General features: G+C 46.5%; 1 protein-coding gene across 1 annotated transcript in view; it reads right to left on the bottom strand.

Annotated features, from left to right (window-relative positions):
• Window positions 1-19,285, bottom strand: part of LOC120916345 (hemicentin-1-like) — a 31,055-nt gene extending 11,770 nt beyond the window's left edge. Inside the window, exons 1-6 of the mRNA XM_040327257.1 lie at window positions 19,126-19,285; window positions 13,787-14,107; window positions 11,545-11,847; window positions 8,111-8,380; window positions 5,769-6,047; window positions 2,025-2,303 (exon numbers count right to left, since the gene is read on the bottom strand). Of these exons, the coding sequence (XP_040183191.1) occupies window positions 2,025-2,303; window positions 5,769-6,047; window positions 8,111-8,380; window positions 11,545-11,847; window positions 13,787-14,107; window positions 19,126-19,195 (1,522 nt within the window). The 5' untranslated portion in view covers window positions 19,196-19,285. The remainder of the gene's footprint in view (window positions 1-2,024; window positions 2,304-5,768; window positions 6,048-8,110; window positions 8,381-11,544; window positions 11,848-13,786; window positions 14,108-19,125) is intronic.
• Between the last annotated feature and the right edge of the window lie 3,056 nt (window positions 19,286-22,341).

Genomic DNA, 22,341 nt, shown 5'->3' with positions numbered 1-22,341 from the left:
GAGCGTAGACTAACGGTTAGATTTTAGGCCAACAGTCTGTCAACAATTGGATTGTGTGTATGAGGCTTTGGAGGCCAAGCCAAGTATTTTTATTTATTTATTTGCAAACTTTGTCAATGGTTTTTATAAGCCATTTGTACTTGGAGGGAAGAGTGGAGTAGGAGGAGATAAACGGAGCAGATTTTCATATAAGGCCGCTCATTACTGTTGGGGTGTTAGGTTACATTAATAAATCACAGTGTTAGGACACGGGCCATAGTAAAGACGGCCACAAGGTGGCTCTACAATGCCGGGAGGCCGCCTTTTTACGGCCTTGGGGAGCGTGCGCGCGTCACTGAGATGCCGATGCGCGTGCCTGACGGCCGCCCGGGACCCGTGATCAGCAGTGACAGAGCAGGGACGTAGAGCTCTGTGTGTGTAAGCACAGAGATCCACGTCCTGTCAGGGAGAGGAGACCGATCTGTGTCCCTTGTACATAGGGACACCGATCGGTCACCTCCCCCAGTCAGTCCCCTCCCCCTACAGTTAGAATCACTAGTAGGGAACACATTTAACCCCTTCCTCGCCCCCCTAGTGGTTAACCCCTTCCCTGCCAGTCACATTTGTACAGTAATCAGTGCATATTTATAGCACTGTTCGCTGTATAAATGTGAATGGTCCCAAAAATGTGTCAAAGTGTTCCGATGTGTCCGCCGTAATATCGCAGTCCTGACAAAAATCGCAGATCGCCGCCATTACTAGTAAAAAAAAAAAAAAAGAATAAAAAAAATGTCAGAATTCTATCCCCTATTTGGTAGCCGCTATAACTTTTGCGCAAACCAATCACTATACGCCTATTGCGATTTTTTATTTATTCCCCCCCAAAATTTGTAGAAGAATACGTATCGGCCTAATACGTACTTTTTAAATTGGGATATTTATCATAGCAAAAAGTAAAAAATATTGTGTTTTTTTTCAAAATTTACACTTTTTTTTTTGTTTATAGCTCAAAAAATAAAGGGGTAGATCCACGTACCTCCGCTGCGCCCGGCGCAGATGTGAGATACGCTACGCCGCTGTAACTTACCTGGCTTTGGTTTGAATCCTCAATGAATTTGCGCAGTAAGTTACGGCGGCGTAGTGCATCTCTCGTGGCGGATTTCAAATTGGGCGGGTAGGGGGCATGTTTCATTTAAATGAAGCACGTCCCCGTGCCGAACGAACTGCGCATGCGCCGTCCCTAAAATTTCCCGCCGTCGCAAGGATGTCATTGTTTTCAACGTGAACGTAAATGGCGTCCAGCCCCATTCACGGACGACTTACGCAAACGACGTAAAATTTTCAAAATTAGACGCAGGAACGACGGTCATACTTAAGATTGAGTACGCCACCAGATAGCAGCTTTAACTATACGCCGGAAAAAGCCGAACGGAAACGACGTAAAAGAAATGCGCCGGCCGCTCGTACGTTGGTGGATCGTCGGAAATAGCTAATTTGCATACTCGACGCGGATTACGACGTGAACGCCACCTAGCGGACGCCGAAAAATTGCATCTAAGATCCGAAGACGTACGCCTGTCGGATCTAACACAGAAGCCGTCGTATCTTGTTTTGAGGATTCAAACTAAAGATACGACGCGGGAAATTTGAAAGTACGCCGGCGTATCAGTAGATACGCCAGCGTACTTTCTTTGTGGATCCTGGCCCATTGTGTTTTTTCCAAAATTGACGCTCTTTTTTTTGTTTATAGCTCAAAAAATAAAAACCGCAGAGGTGATCAAATACCACCAAAAGAAAGCTCTATCTGTGGGGAAAAAGGACGCCAATTTTGTTTGGGAGCCACGTCGCACGATCGCGCAATTTTCAGTTAAAGCGACGCAGTGCCGAATCGCAAAAAGGGGTCAGGTCCTTTACCTGCATATTGGTCCGGGGCTGAAGTGGTTAATAAATTACAATGTTAGTAACACTGACAGATATTTAATATGTTGTCATTGACATTCTGTTCTCGGCAGTGACACAGACTGGACTTCTGTGCTACAACTTACCATAGATGCGGACCTGATGGGTAACGATTTTCTGGTAGGCTGCGTTGGATACGGTGCAGTTGTAGAGTCCACCGAATGTCCTCTTGGAATCTATTATTTGGAGAGTGTGATTCCCATCCAATAGAGTGAAAGTGTCGTTCCCTTCTATAACCTCCCCGTCCTTCTTCCATGTCACTGCCTCAATGTGCGTACTAGAGGCGCTACAGCTTAGATTTACCGCAGTGCTGTTTCCATCCAATATCTTGGGTGACTGGGTCACTATAACATTCTCCACTGGGTCTGCATAATAAAAAAACATGATGTATTTTATATATAGATATATATAAAAAAAACATTCTCCCTTGGGCCACTACCAACATCCAGTTGTTAGAAAGCTCAGTTGATGATGAACATGGACACCAGTTTATGAAGGGTTCAGGTTTTCATCTTCTCACTAATTGAGAGACCTCCTCCCGTGAGTATCTGGGCGGCCTGGTGGCTCTTCTGGGTTATGGTGTTACAGGCCGGCCTCTGCTGAAGGAAATGAAGGATTTCACCCAGAAAAACCTCATTAATTTCACAATTTTCATTTAGGTAGATTCAGTAAGAGTTAGGCCGACTTATCCGTAGATAAGCCGACCTAACTCAGAATCTACGCCGACTTATGTTCAAGCGTATGCTCAAACAGAGATACGCTTAAACATATCTAAGATACGACGGCTTGCGCCGTCCTATCTTAGATTGCAATATTTTGGATGGCCGCTAGGTGGCGCTTCCATTGCGGTCGGCGTAGAATATGTAAATGAGGAGATACGCCGATTCACGAACGTACGCCCAGGCCGACGCAGTACTTTTACGCCGTTGACGTAAGAGATAGGCCGCGTAAAGTTAGAGCTAGGCTCTATTGGAATAGTAATGTCAAGTATGGCCGCCGTTCCCGCGTCGAAATTCGAATTTTTTACGTTCTTTGCGTAAGTCGTCCGTGAATCAGGATTTACGTCGTTTACGTCCACGTCAAAATCAATAGGCCCGTGCGGCGTACTTAGCCGCAATGCACACTGGGAAATGTAGGCGCCCGGCACATGCGCAGTAAGAAAAAGCGTAAAAAACGTGAGGTCAAGCGCCATTAACATAAAACACGCCCCCCCTCAAACACATTTGAATTAGGCGCCCTTACGCCCGCCGATTTAGGCTACGCCGACGTAACTTAGCAGGCAAGTACATTGTGAATCATGTACTTGCCTCGCTAACTTACGGCGGCGTAGCTTAAATTCCTTAAGCTACGCCACCGCAAAGTTACGCCAACGTACCTGAATCTACCTAATTGTGTCTCACACTGACGACAATAATGACAGTGGGACTGACGAAGGGACTTTTTCCAGTCTCTGGATAAAATGTGCCATGAACAAAGCCTCTAGAAGCTAAATTAGATTTGTCACACCGTGAAACCAAAAATACACCACCAGGGTAAGGGGGTACACACAACCACCAGGGTAAAGGGGTACACATGACCACCAGGGTAAGAGGGTATACACGACCACCAGGGTAAGGGGGAACACACGACCACCAGGGTAAGGGGGTACACATGACGACCAGGGTAAGGGGGTACACACAACCACCAGGGTAAGGGGGTACACACAACCACCAGGGTAAGGGGGTACACACGACCAGGGTAAGGGGGTACACATGACCACCAGGGTAAGGGGGTACACACAACCACCATGGTAAGGGGGTACACATGACCACCATGGTAAGGGGGTACACACGACCACCATGGTAAAGGGGGTACACATGACCACCATGGTAAGGGGGTACACATGACCACCAGGGTAAGGGGGTACACACGACCACCAGGGTAAGGGGGTACACACCACCAGAGCATTTTTCTCGACAAGAAAAATGGCCATTAAAAATTTAGAACATGCTCTATTTTTTCTCGTCGTTTTTTCACGTTGTCTTTTTTTCTCGTCGTGAAAAACAGTCGCGTGTAGGCTTTAAAGACAGGGAAAAAAAACGTGCATGCTCAGAAGCAAGTTATGAGAAGGGAAATTTGCATAATCAGCCCAAAGGGTGGCGCCATTGGAATGGAACTTCCCCGTTTATAGTGTCGTCGTACGTGTTGTACGTCACCGCGCTTTGCTCGAGTATTTTTTATCACGATCGTGTGTATGCAAGGCAGGCTTGAGAGGAATCACGTCGAGAAAAACAACGTTTTTTTTCCATGACATGAAAAACGGACGTGTGTACGCCGCATTTCACTTTAACAATCTTCACTGCTTAAAAATTACTTTTTTTCCAAACTTTTTTTTTTTTTTAGTGATACATGTCCCCCAGGGCAGGACCCGGACCCCTATAATCATTGTATGTCCAATTACTTGCATATAAGCCTTCAAAATGGGCATGATTTTTGACGTTCGGGTCCCATTGACAATAATGGGGTTCGTTATTCGGGTCAGAACTTTTGCAGTGTTTGAAAGTTCTGGTGCGAACCAAACAGGGGTCCGTTTGGCCCATCCCTATTTAGGACCTTAAGAAATGACATATACCGTATTTATCGGGGTATTGCACGCTCCGGCGTATAGCGCGCACCCCTAATGTGGACCCGCGATTCCTGTAAAAAAAAACATTTTAGTACTTAGTTTTGGTGTCTTGCGCGGAGTCCATCGGCGGCCTCGTCGTGTCCGGCGTCCGTCTGCGGCTTCGGTGGTGTCCTCCCGGCTTCTCCCGCGCTGTCTCCCTGTCGAATCGCCGCTTCCCGCGCTCAGTTTGAATGCCTGCGCCGACATATACCGAGTGCAGTACACTCGGCTACATTCGGCCAGGCTCGGCTTCGTTTGTGCTCACGCTCTGTGACGTTTATGCGTGAGCACGAGCGAAGCCAAGCCTGGCCGAATGTAGCCGAGTGTTCTGCACTTGGTATATGTCTGTGCAGGCGTTCAAACTGAGCGCGGGAAGCGTATATCGCGTACCCACGATATCCCCCTTATTTTAAGGGGGAAAAAGTGTGCGGTATACGCCGATAAATACGGTAACTTTCATACAGACTAAATAATAAACACTGATTTGGGTTATTTTCACCAAGTTTTTTTGCCAACATTTTTTTGTTTTGTTTATTCAGCAAAAAAGAATTGATTAAATACCACCAAAAAAAAGCTCTATTTGTGTGAACAACGTGATGACTAAACTTTAGTTTGGGTACAGTGTTGCATAACTGCTCAATTGTCATTCAAAGTGCGACAGAGCTAAAAGTTGAATATTGGCTTGGGTAGAAGGGGGGTAAAAGTGCCCGGTAAATGAAGCGGTTAAGTGATGCTGGGAGTCATTAGACCTGGAAGACGGAGGACGTCTCTACCTGATCTAATGAAAGGGTTCACTGTGGGGGGGGGGGGGCGTCTCTACCTGATCTAATGAAAGGGTTCACTGTGGGGGGGGGGGGGCGTCTCTACCTGATCTAATGAAAGGGTTCACTGTGGGGGGGGGGGGGACATCGCTACCTGAGTTGTTGTTTTTTTCCCTTTACCCGTGGGGTGGGGTCATATATATAAAAAAAAAAAAAATAGCTTGGAATTGAGCTCCACAGTCATCAATTATCTAGTTCTCTGGAAAATAACTGCCGGATGAAGAGTGTTGAGTTACACTTTTAGATTACATTTTGCTTGTTCTCGGCTAAGACAGACAAATTAGTTTTTGGAGTACTTTTAGACCATGTGAGGATTCTGCTCTATGACTTTCCATATGGGACACAGACTGGGCCCTATCACTTACCGTAGACAAGGAGGTCAAGGGAGCCCGAATCCCAGTAGGCTGCGTTGGACATTTTGCAGCTATAGTTTCCACTGAACGTCCTGTTGGGTTGAATTATCTGGAGAATCCGATTCCCATCCAATAAGTTGTGCTTGTCGTCATTAATTATGGACTGACCGTCCTTCATCCAGGTAACTGTCTCACCCAAACCTCTAGTGGCGCTGCAGCTTAGATTTACCAGCGGGGTCATCTCACTCACGATCTCGGGTGACTTTGTCACTGTAACCTCCTCCACCGGGTCTGTGAGATAAAAGTCATAGTGTCATTTATAACCACAAAACATATCTCCCTTAAGCCCTTCTAGAATGCAGGGCTTTTTTTCGGGGGGAACTTGGGGGAACTCAGTTCCACCACCTCTGGCTCAGACCCTTTGGTGCCTGCTCACCACAATCACTTTTAAACACAGAAGTCTGGTTTCTGTGTTTACAAGTGACAGCTCTGCACTCTGTGTGTAACCCCCCCTGAACTCTGCACCCTGTATGTAATGCAATCCTGGTATTTAATGCCCCTTTAAAGACCCTTCTACTGTTTTTGAAATCTGAACGAGGTCGTGGTGGTTGAGTTCCTGCACCTATTTTCTGAGAAAAAAAACTCTGGTTAAATCCTTAAACCAGTGTTTGCCATGTTTAGGTTTTCATGCTATCATTTGTGAGGACCGCTTCCTCTGGTGTGTGGTTTTATAGAAACTAGGCATGTGCAATTTTTTAAGTTACGAATACGTTTTCCGTCAATTTTCGTTATTTTAGTTGATTCGTTAACATACGAATAAACGAATGGTTTAGCGCAATTAATAACGAATAACGATATTTTCAAAATAACGAATATGGAAAACAACGAAGATACGAAAGATGAAAGAAACGAAAACATAGAAACAACGAAAATACCGAACCCAAAAAAAAAAAAAATTACGAAAAACAAAATGAACGAAAATGCAAACTTACTAATATTCGAAGACCGAAAAGAAAACAACCGAAATGCCGAACAAAGACTAAAAAACGAAAATCAAAACTAACGAAAAATAAATTACGAATCTTCGGAAAACTGAAATGAAAACAACGAAAATACGAAATAATGTAAATTAGCTTTCATTAGTACTGAAATATTTCTGGACATTGACCAATAGCCGCTGAGCGCTGTCCCTTTCCTCTGAAGAGGTTTGTTCCTTCCCCCAATGAGCTTCTTTCTCATTACCTCCTGGCTCCTTGTGTCTTTTCTGTGTTAGACTGCAGTGCATCTCATTTCTAGATTTGTATTTGTAATATCTGACAGATTTGTATTTGTAATATCTGACAGATTTGTATTTGTAATATCTGACATATTTTAGTTTTCTTCTACGTCAGACTTCATTCTAGACAGGGTGTGTGTGCTAACTAAGACAGTCAAGTCAATCACAGTAAAGTACGAATTACAGAATGACGACGAGTAGTGTGTCGAATAAACGTAAAATGTATTCTGACAGAATTACGAATGCAATAAAATCTACAAAAGTACGTTTTTACAATCAAAGGAAATTAGACTCGAAAATACGAATGATCATAAAGCAACGAAAATATATTTCTTACAAAAATACGAATGCGGCATGATGGAAAATATAATGTAAATACGAATAGCAAAACAACGAAAATTAAACTAACGTAAAAACGAAGGAACGAATAAAATCATTTTAAAAATACGAACGCGGCAGAATACAAAATATAACGAAAATACGAATCTCGATTCAACGAAAAATAAAGTAACAGAAAAAAACGGAAACGGAAAAAAGAGTGTTACGAAAATACTAAAGAGTACGAATACGATAACTAACGTCTTACGAAATTACGACTCGTTACGAATCACGATAAACGAACAGAAACGAAACAGAAATAAACGAAAATTTTTGCTGTGCACATGTCTAATAGAAACCTGCCTCTCCTTGAATGTGGAGGGTTTCCAAACTAGTTTACACTAGAGCAGGGGGTCTTCAAACTTTTGAAAAAAAATGGCCAGGTCACTGCCTTTTAGACTTTAGGGGGACCGAACTGTGGCCAGTGGAAGTAGAAAATACCCCAGCATCGGTGGGCGTGAATTTTGAGCACCAGCCGCCACTGACACTGCTTCAACACAGAGAGTAGGGGTCATTCTTTGCAGCATGCTGGCAGGAGATAGGCCTTGTTGCTCAGGCTGTGGCTGCTTTCTAAAGAATACCAACTGTAAGACTTTGCACATTTTTTGTTTGGATGCACCTGGAATATATTTAGCTGAATTAACCTGAAAGTTCAATTGGACTTTAAATTGTAAGTTGCTTATTCGTAGATCCTACTTACAGTATACGGTCATCACAATGAATCCGACATTCCAGCTGACCGGGTTAGACATGTTGCAGCTATAGGTCCCCGAGAAAGTTCTGTTTGGGTTCAATATCTGGAGGACCCGGTCTAGTAGAACATGTGAACTATCATTACTCAATGGTTGACCATCCTTCTGCCATGTCACAGATCCGGAACCGGAGGAGGCCCCGCAGGACAGATTTACATCAGGGGTACGCTCATCTACGATCGCTGGTGTTTGTTGAACAGTCACACCACTTATGACATCTGTTGAGAAGAAAGGAGGAAGCGGATATTGTAGATTAGACTTCCACAATGGCATTTGTTTCACGTTGTATGAAAATTGATCCTACATCTGTTGTTGGATCCATTGTATTTTTTTTTTTCTACCATCCAATAAGCACGCTAGAATCGGAAATACATTTTTGGTTCTGGTTGACTTTATTTCATGACCTCCCTGTACTAGAGTGACCAGAGCATACCATCATTGCTCGGAGCTCCTAGAGAACCATTATGCAGACCCCCTATAATAATGGTCTTCCCTGTTTTACTGGCGGACCCTTTCAGCTCTTCTACACTATTAGGTAGATTCACACACATCTGCCTAACTTTAGGGCGGCCTAGCCTAGCCTTTTTAGGCTACACCGCCGTAAATTAGTTAGGCTAGTAGTGATTCACAATCTACTTACCTGCTAATCTACGGCGGTGTAGCCTAAAACGAGCGGGCGTAAGGGCGCCTAATTCAAATGACTTGGAGGGGGGCGTGTTGTATGGAAATGAGGCTTGACCTCACGTTTTTTGAAGTTTTTGGACACTGCGCATGCGCCGGGCGACTACATTTCCCAGTGCGCATTGCGGCTAAGTAGGCCGTACGGGCCTATTGATTTCGACGTAAACGACCTAACTCCCGATTAGCGGACGACTCACGCAAACGACGTAAAAAATTTGAACCTCGCGGCGGGAACGGCGGCCATACTTTAACATTGTTATTCCACCTCATAGGTGGAATAACTTTAGGCCGCCTAAGGCCTTACGGAAACGACGGCGTAGGCCTGGTGTACGTTCGTGAATAGGCGTATTCCCTCATTTACATAATCTACGCCGGGCGCAATGGAAGCGCCATCTAGCGGCCAACAGAAACATTGCAAGCTAAGATAGAACGGCGCAAGCCGGCCTATCTTAGCTTTGTTTAAGCGTATCTCTGTTAGAGAATACACTTAAACAAACGCCGGCGTAGATTCAGAGTTAGGCCGGCTTATCTACTGATAAGCCGGCCTAACTCTTTGTGAATCTACCTATGAATTACCAAAAGTATTGGGACGTCTGCCTTTACATGGACATGAACTTTAATGGCATCCCAGTCTTAGTAGGGTATAATATTGAGTTGGCCCACCCTTTGTAACTATAACGGCTTCAACTCTTCTGGGGAGGCTGTCCACAAGGTTTGGTGGAGTGAGGATTATGGTGTGGGGTTGCTTTTCAGGGCTGGGCATGGCCCTTCATTCCAGGGAAGGGAACTCTTAAAGTGTCAGCATACCAAGACATTTTGGACAATTTCATGTTCCCAACTTTGTGGGAACAATTTGGTGATGGCCCCTTCCTGTTCCAACATGACTGCGTACCAGTGCACAAAGCAAGGTCCCTAAAGACATGAATGAGCGAGTTTGGGATAGAGGAACTTGACTGGCCTGACCTCAACCCGATAGAACACCTTTGGGATGAATTAAAGCGGAGAATGTGAGCCAGGCCTTCTCGTTCAACATCAGTGCCTGACCTCATAAATGCACTTCTGGAAGAATGGTCAAACATTCCCATAGACACACTCCTAAACCTTGTGGACAGCCTTCCCAGAAGAGTTAAAGCTCTTATAGCTGCAAAGGGTGGGCCAACTCAATATTGAACCCTATGGACTAAGACGTCATTAAAGTCCATGTGCGTGTAAAGGCTGGCGTCCCAATACTTTTGGTAACTTAGTGTATCTTGATAGAATTCGCTCTGCTGCTGTGGGTCTCTTCTTTCTCCTAATTAACTCTCATATCACACTGAGTACGATGACGTACCTTTCAATGCATTCCATTGATTACAATGGGAAATTCATCTGGCAAAGAAAAGTGCCAAAACACAATAATGGAAGCAGTAGGTGCTTGTAAGTCTATGTATCTTTGTGTATATATAGGTTTACTTTTAATATAATATATATATTTTTTTTAATTATTTATTTATAACAGAGAGGCTGGCCCCCGGGGGCCATAACAAACAGTAAAGCATTAAAATCACAACAGTACAACTGATAACATCACAAAACAGATACTCCATTAATGCAAGCACAGCCCAGACAGGAAACAGGGGTCTTTAGGTGGCATATCTACGGGGAAAAATTACCTGCAATAAAACCCAACCCTGTCCCCCACCCGGTGCTGGGCGTTCGAGAGGACATGAAAATTGGCGCCCCGGGGCCAGCCTCCCATCTCATTTTCCTTTATATCGAGAGGAGAGGAGAAGAAATGAGAGAAAAGGCAGTAAAGTAGGATGAAGAAAGAAGAACAAGGTGGTGCCCAAACCGAGGGGGCACCCAGAAGGGAGGGGGGGGGAAGGATCAGGAGAGGCAGGCACGCCCGAACACGGATGCACAGGAAGACCTTCGCACCCACGGCAATCTCCCGGAGCGGAGGGGGCAGGAGCTCACAGCACCAGGGTCGTTCCCCTGAGGCTCTGGCCCTCATCGGAATATTTAAAAAACGTTCCACAATTGCCGCGTCTTCGAATAGGCCTCTTGCCTTTGCTGGCTTGAGAGAATCAAGTCCTCCATACCGCTGACGTCATCCACTCTCCGAAGCCACTGGGCAACAGATAGAGGGACTTCCAGTTAAAGCGGGGGTTCTCCCGAAATTATTTTTTTAACATTAGATTGAGGCTAATTGTGGGAAGCACAATCGGGTGTTTTTTTTTTTAAATCAATGCGGTACATACCGTTTTAGAGATGTTCTCCCGCCGCTTCTGGGTATGGTCTGCGGGACTGGGCGTTCCTATTTGATTGACAGCCTTCCGACCGTCGCATACAGCGCGTGACGAGTTGCCGAAAGAAGCCGAACGTCGGTGCGGCTCTATACGGCGCCTGCGCACCGACGTTCGGCTACTTTCGGCAACTCGTGCCGCGCTGTATGCGACGGTCGGAAGGCTGTCAATCAAATAGGAACGCCCAGTCCTGCAGACCATACCCGGAAGCGGCGGGAGAACATCTATCTCTAAAACGGTATGTACCGCATTGATTTAAAAAAAAAAACCCGATTGTGCTTCCCACAATTAGCCTCAATCTAATGTTAAAAATGTGGTTTTCGGGTGAACCCCCGCTTTAAGGGGGATGCAGGCCCTGGCCGCATCCAGGAGGTGTCTCACCACCTCAATATAATATTTCAAAGTAACTGGCTTACCATAGAATTTCACCTGAAAAGACCGTGAGGCAGAGGTCACATTACTGGTCACGGTGACGGTATAAATTCCCGCGTCTTCATTGGTGTTGTTATAAACTAGAAGAGATCCGTTATCCGTGATATTCGCTCGTCCTTTGAATCTGTCGCCAACGATGATGAAATCATTTGCACTAACAATCAGTGGGCTACCATTATAGTTCCACACTATGCTTAATGGTTCCCATGAATACCAGATGGCCAGACTGATACTTTCCCCCGTCTTAAATATTCCTGTGTCATTACTTTGGATTTTCGGGACTTCAGCTGTTAAAACAAGATGTACAGTTAATGTTTGTCCACCTTTTTGGAAGAAAAAAAAATACAATTCAGAAACTGGGACACAAGGATTCAAATAGACTCATCAACCTCTTTTGGAGTAGTTGTGTGCTCTGTAGTTGCATGCCTTCTGTCTTTATGGTGCATGATGATGATAATACTCTGTTGTCTGCTCAGAGACGGCCACCTGGATCTTCATTCTACTTGTTCTCCTCTAGCATAGGGGTCTCCAAACTGATGTGGCCCTTTGCTTGCCTATATCTGGCTCTTGGGGCACTATTTGTACTACACATGCAAGGCACTAATCCTTCTATGAACACCATCATTTTAGGGTCACCCAATGCGCTTCCCCTTTTCAACAATCAATGTCATTATCATATCACATTATCATGTTCAGAGACTGCAGACATAGTACAGTCCCTAGGACAAGTAATGGCTAATGGCCGACAGGCCCTCTAACCAGACCCAGCGAAACTACAGCAGTGATCCCTCCGGCTTAACAATCGATCACTCTGCGTTCTCCGGGGGTTATTCAGTAGTGTAGCATGGCTGTACCCTGGCAGTGGCTCAGTCTTTCTTTCTCTCTGGTGGCGCTGGGTAGGGTGGCTCTCTGATGGCGCTGGGTAGCGTGGCTCTCTCTCTGGTGGCGCTGGGCGCTGGTGGCTCTCTGTGAACAGAGAGCTGTTGACTGTCGGTAATCACTGGAGCGCTGGGCTGTGGAGAAGGCGGGAGCGGCTGGCTCAGGCTCTCAGGAGCTCACTGAGAGGGAGTTGCCGGTAGGGTTGTCTCGATACTGAGCATTTGCGCGAGTACTTGTACTCACGCAAATGCTCCCGATGCTTCACCCGTTCCTTTTTTTTTTCCAGAGAGAGAGGGGGCGGAGAGCGGAGCAGAGCAGTCCTCAAAGAGAAAGCCAACCCCCCCCCCGCCGTCTAGTTGATCAGCGCGGGGAACATTACAGCTTTCATTTGAAAAGATGTGTGTTCCCCGCCAAGCCTCGTCATATATAGGCCCTTCCCCTTGTCCAGGCACTTTGATAGACAGATCACCCGTCCCAGGATTGGATGGGTGATCTGTCTATCAAAGTGCCCGGACAAGGGGGAGGGGCTATATATGACGAGGCGCAGCGGAGAACACACAGCTATTCAAATGAAAGCTGTAATGTTCCCCCGCGCTGATCAACTAGGCGGCGGCGGGGAGGGCTTGGCTTTCTCTTTGGGGACATGGCTGCATTTGTGGGGACATGGCTGCATTTGTGGGGACAAGGCTGCATTTGTGGGGACATGGCTGCATTTGTGGGGACATGGCTGCATTTGTGGGGACATGGCTGCATTTGTGGGGACATGGCTGCATTTGTGGGGACATGGCTGCATTTGTGGGGACATGGCTGCATTTGTGGGGACAAGGCTGCATTTGTGGGAACATGGCTGCATTTGGGGACATGGCTGCATTTGGGGACACATTTAAAAAAAAGTATCGGTACTTGTACTCTGTCCTAAAAAAGTGGTATTGGGACAATCCTAGTTGCCGGTCCAGGCATCTGGGTGGATCTCTACTGTATAGTCTGGATCCTTCCTGAGCCTGGACTGGCTCTGTGACATCAGCTGACACAGGGCTTTCAGTCTGCTGTCTGCTGAAAACGGGTCACAGGCATGGAGAATGAACTGCACTCCTGTGATCCACAGCTAAATGAACTTTGGCTGTACTTCTCCTTTAACAGACCAAAATGGAGAAGTTGATTTGTTGGGGTTTTCATGCACTCTAAAATCTATGAAGGACATTGAGAGATGTTGTACTCGGCTCTTCCACTAGTGATAGTCTATTACCGTAGTCTGCTGCAAATCCCAGTACTCGGCCCAGTAAATATACAAGCACATACTGGACTTTTTTTTTTTTTTTTTTACTTTTAGCCAAACCGCAGACTCACCTCCTCTGACATCCACTGTAAAGTTATATTCACCAGAATTGCGACTTGCATCACGAACTCTGACCAGGTATACTCCAGAGTCCGCCGGGGTGGAATCTCGGATAGATATCTGGTTTTCCTGTAGCGTCAGCCGATTCTTGTATTTGTCATCAATCGATTTTTCTCCACTTGTCCATACAGCCAGAAGGTTGTCGATGTCCTTGTAGGCCCATATTATCAGAATGGGGGTTGAGCTGTAGGAAATGGTCAGGTTGATGGTATCCCCGGTCAGTACGTGTGGACTAGGATTTGGACTTGTTACATTCACTGTTGCTCCATTGCCTGGGAATAGTTCACAAACATAAAAAAACACGTAATGACAATGGTATGGGATCTGCTCTCCAGAACATCTACAGGCGAGCAAAGACAGAATTAAAGACATTTTATCAAGCAAGGGGGCTTCAAAATGGGACACAAATCAGGCCGTCTCTGTTAGTAAAGTCTACCTGACCGTATTCTTGCGCATTTACAATAAGGTGACCAGATTTTTAAAATGAAATCTGGGGACATATTTTTTTTTTTTTACTAGTAATGGCGGCAATCATTGACTCTCTGCTCGTCGTCGCTGCCGCCCGCCTCACAGCCTGTCAAGTCTTACTCTTCGGGTCCAGGTTACTACTGGGTGGGGTGCGGAGGAAGATCACTCCACCAGGGAAGGCAAGGAGATAGGCAAGCAGACGGCTGGCCAGGACTTGAGCCAAGGCAGAAGAACATGTGAACAGAGCTGAATGGGCACCCAAAACTGAAGAAATATTCCCTCCACTCCGACCAGCACATGATCATCAGAAAGGGGCACAGATAATGGGAAAAAAATACACCCCTAAGCTAATAGGAGCAGGGGAGGGGGGGTATAATTAAGATTTGTTATTTTAAATTCTGCACTGACTGTCTTTAAAATTGCCCCAGCCCCCGTTCAAATCCAATCCGGGGACAAAACCCGGGGACAGCGTCCTCAATCTGGGGACTGTCCCCGGAAACTGGGGATGTCTGGTCACCCTAATTTACAACCCCTGCACCTAGAATCCACGGCAGCCAACTGGAAGGCCAGTTGCTTCTGAATGCAATGCGTCGCACCACACAGGTTTTTGTGAGTGGAAGTGCGTTGCTTTAGGAAGACCTTTCAAAACAATTGAGCTGTAATGAACCTTAAAGCACACAAATTAAAGTGCTGCTGATTTTTTTTGTATGATACACAATGGTCATTGTGGTCAGGGCTCAAGTCCTGCGGGAATGCGTGGGAACGGAGTTCCTGCACTTTTTTCACAGCAGGAACGCAGTTCCCTTTGCAGGACTAGAGCATCCGAGAGCAGCCGACCCGCCCGAGTCAATCCTTCACTAAGCGGCGATGCCCAGCTCGAGTCACTGTCAGGGGCAAGCGAACCTTAGTAATCCTTTGTTACTGGCCGCTTCCTGTATATGGATTCATCGGGTAGTGTGCGGGTATTCCGTCACTTCCTCGATGCCGCAATGTCTCCTGGGAGCTTTTGTCATTGTTGTAGCTTAGGGTGACCAGACATCCCCGGTTTCAGGGGACAGTCCCCGGATTGAGGACACTGTCCCTGGACCAAGTCTGTCCCCGGATTGGATTTGAACAGGGGCTGGGGAAATTTCAAAGACAGTCAGTGCATAATTAAAAAAAAAAAAATCTGAATTCCACACCCCCACTCCGCGGCTCCTACTAGCTTAGGGTGTTGTATTTTTTTCCATTATCTGTGCCCCTTTCTGATGATCATGTGCTGGTCGGAGCGGAGGGAATATTTCTTCAGTTTCGGGTGCCCATTCAGCTCCGCTCGCATGTTCTTCTGCCTTGGCTCAAATCCCGGCCAGCCGCTTGCCTGCTTATCTCCTTGTCTTCCCTGGTGGAGTGATCTTCCTCCGCTCCCCACCCAGTAGTAGCCGGGGCCCAGAGAGAGTGAGACTTAACAGGCTGTGAGGCGGGCGGCGACGGGCAGAGAGTCGCCGATTGCCGCCATTACTAGTAAAAACAAATATCCCCGGATTTCATTTAAAAAATCTGGTCACCTTACTGTAGCTTCGTTCCGAGGGTTCATCAAGGTGCTATTTAAAATGAACATATACATGCTGCGCTACTACGTGTTACGGTGGTATAAGGACAGAGTCAAGGTTGGCAACAATATCTAATGTACTGCAGATATGACCGCTTTTTACTGAAAACGCACGCAATTGTATGTAAAGCCCAAACTTTTTTAATTTTTAGAATATGGATGGGTCAAAACCCCTGTTGGGTTATTTTTTGCTCCCTGTGTACCATTGGGGAGATTTCCCATCATTTCCTGATGATGAGACGGGGAGATTTCCCATCATTTCCTGATGATGAGACGGGGAGATTTCCCATCATTTCCTGATGATGAGATGGGGAGATTTCACATAAACAGGTGTCCCTGTTGGAGGATTTTCCCTTACCTACTGGTCAGCTCATAGTATTTTTGTATTTTTCTTTTGCCTCATCTATAATGGTTGCCAGAAAAAACACAGGGGCAATTTCCCCCAATGGGAACATAGGGGGTAATCCACAAAAGGGATACGCCGTCGTATCCCTGTTTCTATCTATGGAACTGATCCACAGAATCAGTTTACCATAGATAGGCAGAAGATCCGACATGTGTAATTGAATTACACTGTCGGATCTTAAGGATGCAATTCTAGGCCGGCCGCTAGGTGGCGAGGCCATTGCGGCCGGCCTAGAATATGCAAATGAACACTTACGGCGATCCACGAACGTTCCGACGGGCCCGTCGCGCTAAATCTACGTCATTTACGTCGAGTTACGCCGCGTACAAATAGAGCTGAGTCCTATTTGACTAAGCCCTATTAAGTATGGCCGTCGTTCCCGCGTCGAAATTTTAAACTCTACTTCGTTTGCGTAAGACGTTCGTGAATGGCGCTGGACGCCATTTACGTTAACGTCTAAGCAAATGACGTCAGTGCGACGTCAGTTAGCGCAATGCACGTCGGGTAAGTTACCCGACGGAGCATGCGCAGTACGTCCGGCGCAGGAGCGCGCCTAATTTAAATGGGACTCGCCCCATTAGATTCGGCACGCCTTGCGCCGGACGGATTTGAGTTACACCGCCGCAAATTTCCAGGTAAGTGTGTTGTGGATCGATACCTAACTTAAGTGATTTAAGTTACACTGCCGCAAATTTCCTAAGTTACGTTGCGCTGCGGGGCTGTGGATTTGGCCCATAGACGGCAATAAAAAACACACAGGATTTAACCCTTCCCCGCTATATACAAAACTAAAGCCGACCATAGACTGATCGAATCTTGGATGGTTCAGCAGGGACCAGCCAAGATTCAAACCATGTATGGGGAGGCAGGGCCGTGGATAAAAGGATAACACTGGTCCTCCTGTACGGGGTCCTGGACCAGCAGGGGGGCCCAGACAGCAGGGTGAATTGGATGTGGACAGGGAGGGTGATCAGCATTGCGGGGGACCAATCCCCCTGTATGGCTCGGTCTGCAGCAGCTGATTGCTTGCTTCTTCTCCTCTCCCTCCTATTGGCTTTCAGCAGCCACCGAGAGAGAGCCACACAGGGGATCAGTTCCGGAAATTGCCCCACCGATCACCCTCCATGTGCACCATACGTTTCCCTCTGCTGCCCAGGCCCCCCGGTGTGCCCCCTCCAGTGCTTCTGGCTTCCCTCCTCTCCTTCCAGCCGGCAGTCACAAGCACACAATCCTTCAAGATGGAGAGTGGGGGAAGGGCCTGCTAAATATGTCATATTTACCAGCCCCCTCCTTTTCTAAATGATCAGTACCAATCCTTCATAGGTGAAGCAATGAATTTACAGTGAAACCTCGGATTGCGAGTAACGCGGTTAACGAGCGTTTCGTAATACGAGCACTTTGTTTTTTTTTTAAAAGCCTGACTCGGTTTGCTAGTGTTGTCTTGCAAAACGAGCAGGAATCAACCCACATCGGTGTGCAGTACCGCATTTGGCCTGAGGTGCGGGGGCTCAGTTCCCGAGCCTTTTCACGTTTAGCCGAGCTGTCCCCGAGTATTTCTTAGGCTCTCTGGCGCCCCCCTACCTCTGGCCACATGCGGTATTGCATGCCATAGAAGTCAATCTGGAGAAAATTATTTTTGTTTCCATTGGGGTAGATTTAGGTAGGGGAGCGCACAACTACGGCGGCGCAGCGTACCGTTTTTACGCTACGCCTCCGTAAATTACTTGAGCTACGCTTCATTCACGAAGCATTTGCTCCGTAATTTGCGGGGGCGTTTCGTAAAAGTGGCCGGTGTAAGCGCGCGTAATTTAAATGATCCCGTAGGGGGCGTGGATCATTTAAATTAGGCGCGTTCGCGCGCCGAACGTACTGCGCATGCTCCGTCGGGAAAATTTCCCGACGTGCATTGCGGTAAATGACGTCGCAAGGACGTCATTTGCTTCAACGTGAGCGTAAATGGCGTCCAGCGCCATTCACGATTCACTTACGCAAACGACGTAAATTTCGAAAATCGCGACGCAGGAACGACGTGTATACTTACCATTGGCTGCGCCTCCTAATAGCAGGAGCAGCCTTACGCAGAAAGCGACGAACGCAAACGACGTAAAACTCGAACGCCGGGCGCGCGTACGTTTGTGAATCGGCGTGAGTATGCAATTTGCATACTCTACGCTGACCACTACGGGAACGCCACCTAGCGGCCAGCGTAAGAATGCAGCCTAAGATACAACGGCATAAGAGCCTTATGCCAGTCATATCTTGGGCTACAGTCGGCGTATCAAGCTTTCTGAATACAGAAAGTCGATACGCCGGCGCTACTTAGCAATTACGCTGCGTATCTATGGATACGCAGGCGTAATTGCTTGCTGAATCCACCCCATTGACTTCTATGGATAAACTCGCTTTGATATGCGAGTACTTTGGATTAAGAGCATTCTCCTGGAAGGGATTATGCTCGTAATCCAAGGTTCCACTGTATAGGGGCCCATGTCAGGTTGTCTTTATGGGTCCCCATGGTTTCTAACAGCAGCGCTGTGGCTGCTGTTGGAAACCATGTCCATGTTTATAGGGGAATCGAGCAATTTTCTTTCCTGAAACCAGAAAAGAAAATCACTCCCATCTATGGCCGGCTTAAAACAAATAATTTTGCCTTTTTTATCTATTGTTTAAAAAAAAAAAGTGATCAGCATAATTTTCCTTTAAATCGGCCCTAGACGGTTCAAATCTCGGCTGGTTCTAGAGTGAACGTTGAGCATAAATTTGGGTGCAAGCTTCTCTGTCACCACTTATAGTACATTTTGGGATCACGCCCAATGGAAAGGACTCACCATACTGGACCAGTAGGAGCAGAGCGCACACCAGTCCGACACCGATGTGATCCATCTTCTCCTTGACCATGGAGATCTAGGTAGAGATGTTACCTGGGGGACCGATCACTCCTGCAGTGCGCGTGAAACTGAATGACTTTTTCAGGCGAGCCGTAAAAACAGTAAACGATTTTACGAGAAGCATAAAAGAGGGCAAACATCAGCAGATTTGTTATTTATAAGGTGCAATCAGGTTCTTTCTAGTTTTGTATTTAGAAATATAGGCGTGAATAACAGACAAAGGTGACGAAGGGGGTTCTTTTTGGGCGTTTCTCCCGGCGTTTCTAGAGGTCTACAAGGGAAAATGAAAGGGCCGCAAAATGGACGAAAACGTGGTTTATGTTAATGTTTTATTTTAATAAAATGTAGTATGCCATGTTCTAGAATTATATATAATGTAAACAAGGACGTTACTAGTAAGAGTTATATTTTTCAACGCGAGGAATAAAATGGACTTTTCACTGTGTAGCCTTTATGGGGGTGGTGTAGCTTTTCTCCATCTTCCTACATTGATATCAGAAGAGGGGGGTACTGGGTATCACTCTTTCAAAAACGCTACAAGTTTGTATAAATACATCCCCTCAAGTCACAATATATGAAATAAGTGGGGCTTTTTTTCCCCCCATTTCAATATTTCATTATTTTAAACTCGAGTGCCCCCTTTCACGAGTGTGCCCATCAGAGTGCCCCCTTTCACGAGTGTGCCCATCAGAGTGCCCCTTTCACGAGTGTGCCCATCAGAGTGCCCCTTTCACGAGTGTGCCCATCAGAATGCCCCTTTCACGAGTGTCCCCATCAGAGTGCCCCCTTTCACGAGTGTCCCCATCAGAGTGCCCCCTTTCATGAGTGTCCCCATCAGAGTGCCCCCTTTCACGAATGTCCCCATCAGAGTGCCCCCTTTCACGAATGTCCCCATCAGAGTGCCCCCTTTCACAAGCGTCCCCATCAGAGTTGCCCCCTTTCACAAGCGTCCCCATCAGAGTTGCCCCCTTTCACGAGTGTCCCCATCAGAGTGCCCCCTTTCAGGAGTGTGCCCCCTTTCAGGAGTGTGCCCATCAGAGTGCCCCCTTTCAGGAGTGTGCCCATCAGAGTGCCCCCTTTCAGGAGTGTGCCCATCAGAGTGCCCCCTTTCAGGAGTGTGCCCATCAGAGTGCCCCCTTTCACGAGTGTGCCCATCAGAGTGCCCCCTCTCACAAGTGTCCCCATCAGAGTTGCCCCCTTTCACGAGTGTCCCCATCAGAAGATACTTTGTGACATTTGCGTAGTAATGGTTTTCTTCTGGCGACTCGACCATGCAGCCCATCTTTCTTCAAGTGCCTCCTTATTGTACATCTTGAAACAGCCACACCACATGTTTTCAGAGAGTCCTGTATTTCACCTGAAGTTATTTGTGGATTTTTCTTTAAATCCCGAACAATTTTCCTGGCAGTTTTGGCTGAATATTTAGTTGGTCTACCTGACCGTGGTTTGGTTTCAACAGAACCCCTCATTTTCCACTTCTTGATTAGAGAAAACGTAGTTGTTGCAAAGTTTTAATGGATTTAGGTGGTTGATATCGGCGGGGAAAATGGGTATGTAAATTTTGACAAAATTTTTATTTGGTTAGATTGATGCATCCAATTGGGGAAAAGGGAAAAGTTGCTTGACACCTTCACTTTTCATTCATTTAACTTCATTAGATTCAAAGCAATGCTACCCTCTAGCCAGCTGTGTGTGGAGAAACTTAAAATGTCTCAGCCGCAGGTTCCATTTCTATGGCAAATGGTACCAGGGAAAGAGGGAAACCCCGTCTTCTTACATTTGGAAGAGAGAAAAAGTGGGGACGACTAATTGCTGTAGATGCATTATTTTAGTGTACCAATGTCCCAATAATGTGAGAGTGGGAATTAAACTGGACTAATAGGGTGGACTTTTGGCGGTACAAGTAACTAGTGTAAAAAATCTATAAATATTTATTTATAAAAAGCCCATGTGAAAAAAATTGTATACACAACTTTGTAAATCAGTATAGTATCAACATATGATCTCCGTACATATAGTAAAAGATATTTCAAAAAGCTCATACTTATGCAGATACACTCATAACATGAGAACATGTAGCATCAGAGGGTATATATAAACTTTTAGGGCCAGATTCACATACAATTGTGGCCATGTAACGTAACCCGTTTACGTTACACCGCCGCAAGTTTACAGCGTAAGTGCCTGATTCACAAAGCACTTGCCTGTAAACTTGCGGCGGCGTAGCGTAAATCCGCTCGGCGCAAGCCGGCCTAATTCAAATGGGGCGGGCACCATTTAAATTAGAAGCGCTCCCGCGCCGAACGTACTGCGCATGCTCCGTCCGTAAAATTACCCAACGTGCATTGCGCTAAATGACGTCGCAAGGACGTCATTGGTTTCGACGTTAGCGTAAATGGCGTCCAGCGCCATTCACGGATGACTTACGCAAACGACGTGAAATTTTAAATTTCGACGCGGGAACGACAGCCATACTTAACATTGGCTAGGCCACCTAGAGGGCACCCTTAGTTTTACCCCACGTATCTCTACGGAAATGGCGTAAATTTAGAGCGACGGGCAAAGCGGACGTTCGTGAATCGGCGTAACTAGTCATTTGCATATTCTACGCCGACCGCAATGGAATCGCCACCTAGCGGCCGGCCTAGAATTGCAGCCTAAGATCCGACGGTGTAAGTCAATTACACCTGTCGGATCTTAGGGCTATCTATGCGTAACTGATTCTATGAATCAGGCGCATAGATACGACAATCGAATCTCAGGCCTCGTACACACGACAGAGTTTCTTGGCAGAATTCACCGAGAAACTCGGTCAAAACCCGGATTCTGCCGAGAAACTCTGTCGTCTGTACAGTTTTGGCTCGATGGAGCCGCCGAGGAACTCGACGAGAAAATAGAGAACATGTTCTCTATTTTCTCGTTGTCCGCGTTGTTCTATGGGAGAAGGCGGCCCGCCGAGCTCCTCGGCGGCTTCATCCCAAAACTCGACGAGGAACTCGACGTGCCAAGCACGTCGAGTTCCTCTGTCGTGTGTACGGGGCCTCAGAGATACACCGTCGTATCTCTTCTGTGAATCTGGCCCTTAGTTCTTGAAACCGAGTTCAAAAAGCGAAGCGGTAGATCTTGCTTTTTACTCTCGACATGTTTCGAATTTCC

This window comes from Rana temporaria, chromosome 10, assembly GCF_905171775.1.
Source record: "Rana temporaria chromosome 10, aRanTem1.1, whole genome shotgun sequence".
Classification (NCBI taxonomy): domain Eukaryota; kingdom Metazoa; phylum Chordata; class Amphibia; order Anura; family Ranidae; genus Rana; species Rana temporaria.
This window is presented reverse-complemented; position numbering and strand designations above follow the sequence as displayed.